General features: G+C 34.9%; 1 protein-coding gene across 3 annotated transcripts in view; it reads right to left on the bottom strand.

Annotated features, from left to right (window-relative positions):
- USP47 (ubiquitin specific peptidase 47) overlaps positions 1-11,146 on the bottom strand; it is a 53,281-nt gene that overhangs the window by 4,300 nt on the left and 37,835 nt on the right. For all 3 annotated transcript variants that reach the window (XM_068685378.1, XM_068685380.1, XM_068685379.1), the window contains 9 exons: positions 10,904-11,023; positions 8,758-9,535; positions 6,935-7,110; positions 6,677-6,757; positions 5,502-5,617; positions 4,055-4,173; positions 2,630-2,760; positions 797-844; positions 584-714 (listed from right to left, as the gene is read on the bottom strand). In XM_068685378.1, the coding sequence (XP_068541479.1) occupies positions 584-714; positions 797-844; positions 2,630-2,760; positions 4,055-4,173; positions 5,502-5,617; positions 6,677-6,757; positions 6,935-7,110; positions 8,758-9,535; positions 10,904-11,023 (1,700 nt within the window). The remainder of the gene's footprint in view (positions 1-583; positions 715-796; positions 845-2,629; positions 2,761-4,054; positions 4,174-5,501; positions 5,618-6,676; positions 6,758-6,934; positions 7,111-8,757; positions 9,536-10,903; positions 11,024-11,146) is intronic.

Below are 11,146 nucleotides of genomic sequence, written 5' to 3'. Positions count from 1 at the left end.
CGTTACGAGTAGTACTGTAGAAGGAACATGTTAATTACTTTCCACCCTCACTCTCCAAGTCTAGCAGAAATTACAATATTAAAGCTCTTGGTCCTCAAAAACTGCCTCTGGGCTACTGCTGTCAGCTAATTAATGTTTTTCATGTTAAAATTTTTAATCCTGGTAGCCTCTTTTCTAAAGAAACCACGCTGATTTCACAAACATTCACAGAACATAAATTTGTTGCTCTCTAATGCCTATCATGACTCTCAGACTTGAATAAGGATATGGTTCCACTTCAAGAGATTAAATCCAGATACACACTCAAGCATAGCAACTATCTTTTGTATTCTGTATTATTTTCAATGATTTGTGAGGAAGAAGTGAGTAAAAGGGAACAGTGTTTGTTTTCTTAAAACAGTTAATATCTGGTTTTGTAGGAAATAGAGACGCATACATATTCCAGTTCAATGGTTTTAACCATCTACCAGAAGCATTTTTCCTTCAAGAAAAATGAAGGATATTTTTAAGCTTCTATTGGTTACATCACCCCTCAAATCTTAAACAGATTTTTTGCATTATTATACTGTAATAAAATACATACCTATAAAATATTACTGCACCATCATCACAAATGTACAGAGGCCAGACATTCAATGTTGATACTTTAGGATTCCAGTCCAAATCCTGGTGAATCTCTAGTATGGAAATGTCACAAGGAAACGTTCCTCTACCCTGAGAAGAAGCAATTATTTACTGAGTACAATATACAGTCACACATTCACGCCAATAAAGTGTTAAAAAAAAAAATACTTACCTTTGCAAACTCTATATTTTCCAAGGGTATTCCACTTACTTCACTCAGCTGTGAAGTGGAAAAAAAGATTGATTTATTATTCCAAATCAGTGTTAGCCAAATCTACATTAAGTCAATAGACCTGTCAAATCTAGAAGTAGGTATTTTTCAAATTACAATGTCACAAAAGTGACACTTGCTGTGACAGAGTTTCATCAAGTTTGTCTCTTTACAGGGAGGTGACAAAAATTAAAATAGAAACAATAACATCCAAGTTCCATGATACAAAGTGACCAGCTGCCTCACTTTAAACCTCTACACCCAGGTCTAGGTCTTTGTCAGTTTCGCTGTATCCAAGGAAAGCTACTACGATCAGGTGGATCTGAAAGCAACTGAATTCAATATTTGTATGCCTAAATTCCATATACATACACCTGCACTCCCTACCATGATACCCACCCACCCCTTACCCAACAAGCACTTTTAACTGCTCTCCTCCCTGCACAATCTCTGAGTGCACAGGGTGCATCATCCCTCCTGTCTCCCTCCTACTGCCCTGCCCTAGCACCCTTCACAGGATCACACAGCTCTGCCTCGAGTGGCTGCAGTGATGTCACCTTTGTTGAGCAGTTGCATGGTGCACACAGGCTTATCGCTGCCTGGCCCTTAGTTGAAGTACAGGCCGCAGTCTTGTGCCCATGGCAATGCACACACTAAATTAGATAGATTTTTATCCTTGGCTTCTTAGTCCCCCAAAATTTGTGGATCTCCTTTCTAAGATTCTTGCCTCCATAAACTCTGCTGTCAAAACAGATGTGTTTGTTCTCATCATGAAATCAATGAAAAAAGACTAACAGCCAGTAAAATTTTCCAACTCCCCTTTCCTTAGGAAACTAGGCTAAATAAAAAAAATACTAACAAAATATAGAAAAAATCCTGAAACACATTAGCCTTACTCTGCTAACAGAATTTGGCTGAATGGAGAGCTGACTGTTACCACAGATGTGTCAAATTCAAATTACTGATGTGAGCAAAAATTAGCAGCATTCCTTCCAAGAGGCTTTAAAGTTGCTCCCTGCAAGAAAGGAAAAGCCAACTCTCACTTCTGCTAAAAATGAAGACAAAAGCTGAATGATGTTCCTTTTCCCAGCATATATACAAACCCCTATCTTATAAATGATGAATAGGATTTCTGCTGTCATCACCATCCACGGTGGGTTTCTTTCATCTTGGTATCACTACATATAAACAACCATTTTTAAGAAGCCTGCAACAAACTAGACTAATAAAAATTCTCAATGAGATACTCTGCTAGCATAGCACATCTGCTTGCTTATTAGAAGGTTCTGATCTTAAGAGAAAAACGCATACTAAACCCATATTTATTTCTAATTCAAATATAGTTCAATTTACCTGCTACAATTACACTGTCTCTGAACAACAGGTCAAATTCAAATATGATGAGGCACAAAGGTTTAGTATTTTGGAATAATTTTGGAATAGCTTGGAAAAAAAACAGGATGACAATAGTTTAATTTTTCTTTCATGTGTTTTTCAAGGATGAGACAGAGGTTGAGTTCAATATTATGCTTCCTAAAGTTCAAGGTATGACTTTTTTTTGCATGTGTTCACCTGAATGCTCTGACAACTGCCTGCTACATGAAACTAAGTAGTAAAGGTGCTGATTCATATGTTTTTGCTGACAGAAACTGACATTCTCAGTTCCTGAAAAAAAAAAATATAATAACCAAGGAACAAGTTTATGCAGCTACGATACTTCTGTGCTTCTCAACAGAAGACATCAAAAAGGCTTTCAGAAATCACAATAAACTTGCATCGTGTTAGAAGTTTTACCTTCTCTTTCAATTCCTCAACACTGCTACTTTCTAGCACGACTTCCTGGAAAGAATCTAGTTTCATCTCTGATGGTCTCCATCGTCTTGATAAAACTGCAAGCTGTGACATGGATTTCATCTTTTCTACTCCTAAGAAAGAGAAAGAAATATATTATATTAACATCACAAAATAGATTATTTAAAATTAAGGGTTTTCCATAGTATAGGCATATTAAAATATGGAAGACTGCACTACATATCTAGATCAAAGTAGCATGCTGTTTGAAAAGCCTTAGTTACACAAAATACTACAGAATACTTGGAAGCCCTGTAGTCTATAAAATAATATTAACTATAATATTCTGTGAACTAAGCGAGTTGCACTAAAAAGTAGTTACCTCAAGACCCAACTCACCACACAAAGAGCAGAACAAAGAACCTAAAACTAATAAAAAATTAAACTGAAATTTTAATTCAGGTGTGAGCTGATAGATACTTCCCTAGGAATAATCTACAGGATTGAACCTCCTGTTGAACCTCCCACGTTCATTTCAACTTCTTATATTTGTTTTGACACAATTTTCTTAAAGATGTGCAATACCATGACTGACTACAGCTGTCCAGGAAAGCTTATGGCACTGGAATAACAGTTCTATTAGACTTCCTTAAGGCAGGTATGCTTGTGAAAGTTTCTGAGCAAATGGAATACATGTTCCACATCTATCCCTCAACAGACATGTAAAAGGGAAAACAGGTTGGCCTATTTTTTTTCCCCTTAAATTATGCTTTTGCATACAGAATCCAAAATTTAAGGGTATATACAAAGGTAACATAAATGCTGTATTTTTAGTAATATTTAAGCAAATGTTAAAAAAAATCTGCTCTCTAAAATTTAAGTCCAAAATTATTTTGATGAGTGAGTTTTGTTCAAAAAATTATCAATTTATAACAGAAGACGTGTGGCTTTATTCCACTTTTGTCTGAAAACTAAGTTACTGAACAATTGTGCTGCCTTATAGAATTTATATACGTACATGCACACATTTACAAATGTCACCAATAATAGTTCAAAAATTAAATACAAATAAAGCATAAGGTATAGGCAAACATACAGCTACCTTTAAGTGCAATGAAAACACAAAACTGCATACTGTGTTACAGTATGTCCGCTAGTTTCCAAACAACTACATAAGATAATGTTGTTAGACCTTCAGTGCATCACAGCCAAAGGAAAACTACACTTATACAACCCCCATAACTTCATGCTAAGCTTTGAGTTCTTTTGCTTCTTCTCTTTTTTTTCCCTAATGAAATGCTATTACAATTTCAGTATTATTAGACTTAAAAATATAGAGAAAGGGAAGCATATTTTCCAATATTCTCTACGTAAAAAGAAATCGCTAACACGATCTTTACTTTCCGCTTCATAGTATATAATTATTACCGTCAAGTATTTCTAGGAAGACCTCCCAATTGCTTGAAATATTGATATCTTCTTCATAGATATGATAATCCAGAAACACAGTGCCTGGGTTCTTCCAGGTTTTCTTTCGTAGACGAAACCTGCAAATAAATGAGGGAGAAAATAGTAATTTTTTATCTGCTCAAAACCACTTAGCACTGCCACAGAATTAAAACTTGATTTTTATTATTATTTTTTGGACTAGGTTTATCAGGTAAGATTTTAACATTCTGAAATTATCCTGACAGCAAGGTATCACCATTGGCTGGTAGTGCTGCATCAACCAAAGAAAACAAACCTGTATATGCTTGATCAGTGCAAGAAATATAAAAGGACCACCTGGAAGAAGGTAACAGTTTCTCATGCAGTATAAGCAGAATATTCCCAAAGGCTTCCTACAGTTATCCCTGCCTTTTTTTTTTTTTTTTTTGATGTGATTGTGGAAGAAGTGGAGAGGAGGAGGATAAGAGCACTGGTATCTGGTTTATGTACTTAGTTCTACTGCATCAATACAGTCACAAGCTAAAATAAATAAGCTTTGAATACTGGTAAATAATGACATAACTAAAATGAGATTAAACAAAGTAAAAAATTAATTGCAATGATTTTCCTGCACAGAAGTGGTCATATTTTGTCACGTGCCCTATAATTATAGGACATTAGACAACATAAGTCTAGCATGGCAGACAAAAATCCTTTGGCCAAGTCATGGTGTGGTAAGGAGAAATACCTGGTCCACATCTAGGTTTCTATTTGTTATCTCAGCAGGAAAGGACCACTTTGTCATCCAGGGTTCACTGCAGCCTGACTTCACACATATGTTAAGGCCCCACCAGCTTGCTTACCAGATCGTACTGTTTTCACAAGTTTTTCTTAATTCCAATTAATACAGCTTGTCAGGTAATACACAGTACATGCGACATAACTTGAAATTGACAGCAAGGAGTATGCGGAATCAAGACCTCAAAATGAGTTCAACCTCAATGAGATAACTGATACCCTTTATGGACAAAGGAGTAGAAAGATGGTACCGTAATCAAACCCCGCGATAATGCATTAAACAGTTTTGCTGCAGTGATTTACACTGGCCCTGCATCTGGAGTCAAGAATGCTTTTTTGTGAACTGATTTACATGTACTTATCGCTCTTCTTTCTGAAGAAAATAGTTCTTACAGGGAACAAAACTTCTCAGATGTAAAGCTGTAATTATGTTGTACACAGGCATTTCTACACAGATATTATTCTCTCTATAATTCTACATGAGATGAAAACCAAGAATTGCTAAATTGATGCTTGCAATTCACAGATCCAAATACCACAGTAACTTGCTTCTGCTCCTTTCCTAATATCCTCTCTCTCACTGGAGAAGAAATAAACTTTAAAGTTATATTTAATCAATTAACTTCAACCCTGACTGCAGTCTCTTTACCTGTCAGTCGTTAAGTCCAGGCCACACTGTTCTCGAAGCTGAGGAAGCAGCTCCTCTTTTGACTGTCGGACAGTCATTCCTTTAGCAAAAACCGCATCTAGAAGAAACTTGCATGGCTATAAACAAATAGCAAATGATTAAAGAATTTATTAGAAGAGGAAAAAAATACATAAATTTGCCTTCTGATCATGTTTTGAGACCAGTCCCATTTACCTAGCTAAAAGATCATTACAATGCCTTTTTGTAAACAAGGTAGTCTGATTAAAATTAGGACCAAATTGTGTATCAACCATGTTTTGACAGTCTAAATCCGAAGGCAAGCCACTGCAGAAGTAGTGTCTGGTCTCTGAATTACTAATTGCTACCATTATATTAACATTTTAAACAATTTGAAAAGAGCTTTTAAATTTTCAAATGAGCGGATTATTGTAATAAATATGCCACTTTCTTGGGTTTCATTAGTAAGATAGACCAGAACATCACGATCGGAAATAATTTTTAAACTATTCTTATTGCCTGCTATTACCAGCACAGATTCAGTCTCTTATGATTTATTAATATATAATTTTTAGTTTTATCCAAAATGTAAAATCAGAATTTAAGGGCTCAATAAGTTAAAGACTGCTGTAGAGTAAAACCAACAGCTGTACTTTTCATGTCCCAAAAGATGCTACAAGTGAGCTGCATTATGACAAGAGAGACAATATTGTTTCCAGCACTCCTTCAGGATTGTCTTATGCAGAAAGAGGAGTATCTAGCTAACCTACCACATCTACCAATAAGCACTGCCTGCCAACCATGATTGTAACAAATTATATTTGTACTTTATTATTGAAAACTGCAAAAATAAACAAAAACAGTTTTTGATTTGGAAAGAATAACACACAACTTTCATAAGTTTAACGAAAAAGTTATTTGCATTTGTCCTCTATATACATTGTAGAAATAAAAACATCTGAAAAGCATACTATAGATCACATTCCAGCTGCATACACTGAGTAACGTGAACAAAAACAGCCTCTAATTCCCTTACTTAATCAAGAAAAAATTACAGTAAAGTAGAGAGAAAATAGCATTCTTTTTTTCCTCTCCAAGATCTCTGAGAAAGTCTTGGCTAAAGCACTTCATAAAACTTTCATGAACTGCTATTCATCTTGAAATTATCAACGCCTTACCTCTGGTTCATTTACCAAAAGCTGATAGACTTTGACTCTGTATTCACCCTTCTTAAGGGCTCTTCCAAGTCTAATAGTTATCTATAAAGAGGAAGGAGTTTCTGTTAGTAACTACAAACAAAATTACATTTTGTATCACTATCAAGACAAATGTAGTGATTTAACCTTGTAAGTAATTAAAAGTTGTAAATTAAGTTATTTAATTGGGAATATTGTACCAGTGTATTTTTAATTATTCAAAAATAACTTCTGAATAACCTTATTGTCATCAGAAAACGATGAAAGCGTCTCATTGAGCCGAACACTCTCAAACTCTTGATTGCTGGCGTAGACCCTAAAGACTTTGAAGTGAGAGGATGGTACTCCAACAAAGGGCTCCAAATGTTGCTTGAAGGCAGACAGTGTAATTCTTTTATCAACATGTACCATCAACCCTAAGTAAAAATTGAGATGAAAATGGCATAAAACACTGAGATACAAAAAAAAAAAAAAGCATTATGACTTCCATATATTCAGTCATTACTTGAAGCAAAACAGTACAGAGAAGTTGAAATTCTAGTTAATGGCCACATTTACATTTCATCTGATGAAGGTTTTACTGTAATCCTTACAAGCTTTGCTGTATTTCACACGTTCACAGGCTGACAGTCTTGAAAGGACTAAGCAGTCCCAAAACCGCCCTGGTTTTCAATCGGTGAAGTACTGAATAAAGAATACATAACTTTGCTTCACTAAGACTACAGAGTCAATCACACAGAGCATTTGCAGGTAACTCCCTATAGGCTTCCACTGTCTTGAGAGATACACAGAATCAGCACATCTAACTCAGCACATCTGAGTTAGGGCTGGCTAGGCACAAGCCACAAATTCTTCTCTTGTTTTCAGGATTAAAAAGTTTGGTTCTCTGTTCTGGAAGGCCACGTGGTACCACAAGGGAAGCTCAAGTTTACATTAAGGAATTTTTTCACCGAGTCTTTTTTTTTTTTATTATTAACATACGGAAGAAACATTCTGGTTATGTGAAATTTTGAAACAAAGTAAGTGATTTATCTTTACAAAATGTGTTTCTTAATACTCGCAATATAGACTTCACCACAAAGTACAATATGATCATTAGGAATTAGAAATACAGTATGACATAGCTTGCTATATGAACAATTAACTAAATTATAAACCTGTTCATATTTAAGTAGCTCAAGATTAGCCACAAAGAAAAGTCCTCCTATCAGACATTTTGTTCAAACTCTTTAAGTAGTTGCTATCAAATCTCTCAATGTAACTTGAAAAATGAAAATGTTTCTTTACAAAGAAAATGACAAAAATATTCCTTATCAATTGTTACATCAGGATTTCTGGATTGAGACGAAAACCTTTGCCTTTCAAAATATTTATCTTATATCCTGTTGTTCTTTAATTACTCTTATGTTAATTATAAAACATACATAGCTACTGAGCATTGTTTTAAAATTTTATCTTTTTAATGAAAATTAAAGTACTTAGGGTTTTACACTGAACTTATACAATCACAGTCTCAATTTGCTTCATTGTACCTATCGTGTTTAAATCAATGTAAAAGCAACAGTCTACTGAATTATATGATCAATATCAAGTACATCAGTATTGATTACATTTGAATTCTCAGTTTTGAGTTTGCAGTTTTTTAGATCTAAATGTTAACAGAATTAGTGCTCTGTGAACCACAGTAATTAACTTGATTCTGAAACTGGCAAATCATCCCCAGAAAATGCAATCATTTTTCCTCTCACTAGGAGACAACTCAGCTTGTTCTTCAGAAAATACCTTCTATAGAAGGAAACAGATGTATCTTAGATAGATGCAACTTAAATTCTTAAGAACAAAAAGACATACAGTTTAAGTACAAATCACTGACTGAAAGACCAAAATTAAGCTAGATTTTAACTGACCATGACACCACACTTCATCCTTGCACTTTAATAAAAGTTAATTTTACATATTAAAAATAAAACTTCAAAGCTTTCATTAGACTTTTTAAACAAAGCATATTAAAGTAATCTAGACTTTACTATCATTTAAAGCATTTAATAATAAAAAATACATACATTTTTGCCCTTCTCCTGAACCTTCATCTGCAGTGTAGGGTTCTGACTTAAAGTACATATATTGTGCTTCTCCTCTACTCTTGCCACTTTCATCATATTCACTGTCTGTTCCAGAATCTTCTTCTGCTGTGTCCCAGGTTTCTTTCTTCCCTTGATTTGCTTTGGATCTCCTACTACTTGTGATACTATGAGAATCAAGTCCATTAGCCAAGGGAATTGGGGCATTGTCCACATTGCATAAAGTATCACTACTATGACTAGAGCTAAGGATATCACTGTCTACTGAACTTGTACTCCTATCGTTATTTACATCCGAATCTGACCTTTCCTCTGACTGAAGATTTTCTGGATCAGAAATCTGAATTTGGTTTTCAAGTTCTCTGTTTTCTGCTGATGCTGATGAGTCTATTTCATTTGAAGGTGATTCAATATTTTCAAAATCACTGGCTTCTGTGCTTTTGCTGCTGTCTCCATTGTCACCCTCTTGCTGCTGCTGCAGGGACAAACTTTTAAGCTTTTCAGTGCTTTCTTCCAGAATTGCTTCAACAGATTTCATGTTGCCTACAGGTCCTTTTACTCTTTCAGAAGCTTCATCCAAGTTGCCTGAATCTCCACTAGGCTTCTGATAAACTGAACGTCTAAACTGAGATCCAGGAGACTGCTCTGGTAATGAAACATATAATTTGATTGTATTTGCATGACGATCCAAAAGTTTCCATAAATGAGAATCTGTATATGCCACATGATGATCTAATGACTCCGAGCTTTCAATAAATACCTGAACACAAAACAGCAGTGTTTTTATCATGTAGTACTACATTAAAAGCTACAAAAGCAAACAGATAGGATTGAGCGCACATTAGAAATAATGTCAATAAGCAACATCATCTTTTAGCAACCATTTTAAAATAGATTTTTAGAGACAGAAACTAACGAGTCCATAGCTTAGTTTTCCTTACTTTCATGGTCATGTTAAGATTGGAGTGACTTGTAACCAAACCGACCATCTACAATAAGCACTATTTGGAAATTGAAGCTTTATGTTTCGAAGTGTACTTGGGTATCACTTCCATGTACACCCTTCATCTGTACAGTAACACTAATTACGATAGTAGTGATGCCAACAACTACAGATAGTCTTTATTTTCTAGTATAGCATCATAAAAAAGAAATATTTAAATGCATACATGGGTAAACAACAGTGCAACTTAGAAAACAAGAGACCAAATTTCTCTTTTTTTCTTTCCAAAGACCACCACGTGAAAGCGAAAAGTTTTGAACTTTTTTTTTTTTTTTTTTAAAGTTTTTCAAGTTTTTGAACTGAATAGCAAGTCAATGACACTGTTTTGCTGAATTATAAACTAAGGCTTTCACTAATTTTTGCTCATCCAGGATACTGTGATCTTCAGCCTTAATTTCAAACCCAAATGATATTCAAAACTGCTAGATGTGCTATTGCTATTATAGTGAAGAGACCAACACTACAGATGCCATTTAATGACAAATATTATTTAAGCACCAAGTTACTCTTCTTCTGAATGCAGCCCCTCAACATGCTGTAACTTTTGGTTAGCCCTGAAGTTCTCAGGCAGTTGGACTAGATCTTGAAGGTCCCGTCCAACAGAAGAATTCTATTATACAACTATAATCGGAAGCATTTACTCAAAAGATTTTTAGAAAGTATAGATTTGGCTAGGGAGATTTACACAGTAAAAATTACTGTGAATTACTGTGAATTTAAGATGAAGACCCACCAAAAACTTGCTCTTAGCTTTGAAATTTGCCTATTAAAAACTTTAGCTCTGAGAGCAGGCATAGCTGTTAAGAACGTTTAAAAACAATTTGGGTTTCATAGTAATATGCCAACCCTTTTGCCCTAAGAGTTGACTTTTAAATCTCCATTGTAAAGTTTTTAGCCATTACTCTAGCCACAAAGTATCACACAGATTTCTGATTTTGAACATGTGCTACCTTGTTACGTACACTAGGTTTTATATACAGCCTACAGAATTCATTGGCACCACAGTATTTCAGAGGAAAGTAAAAAGTGACTTTTCCTATGAATTCCATACAGACATTCCTACCTGTTACAACACAACAGTGAAGTCTATAAATACATGAACAGTTTAAAAACTGCAGCACCTACCTTGTTGCTTCTAAAAAAGCCTTCAGCTTTCAGCGTTTTGCTGGAAACATTCAGAAGACGCAAGTCATTGTAGCAACGTTCTAATACTACCCGCATTGTTTCAGCAGGCAGGTGTGTAGCCTAAAATAAGACATTCAGCGTAAAGTAATGTGCATTATTATAGATGTTCCAGTATTTGAAGATTAATCATATGGAAAGGGTAAGGTTTGTTTATTGACTTAAGACTTGCAAAGACCAAGGAGG

The sequence above is a fragment of the Anas acuta genome, chromosome 5 (genome assembly GCF_963932015.1).
Source record: "Anas acuta chromosome 5, bAnaAcu1.1, whole genome shotgun sequence".
NCBI classification, from domain to species: domain Eukaryota; kingdom Metazoa; phylum Chordata; class Aves; order Anseriformes; family Anatidae; genus Anas; species Anas acuta.
This window is presented reverse-complemented; position numbering and strand designations above follow the sequence as displayed.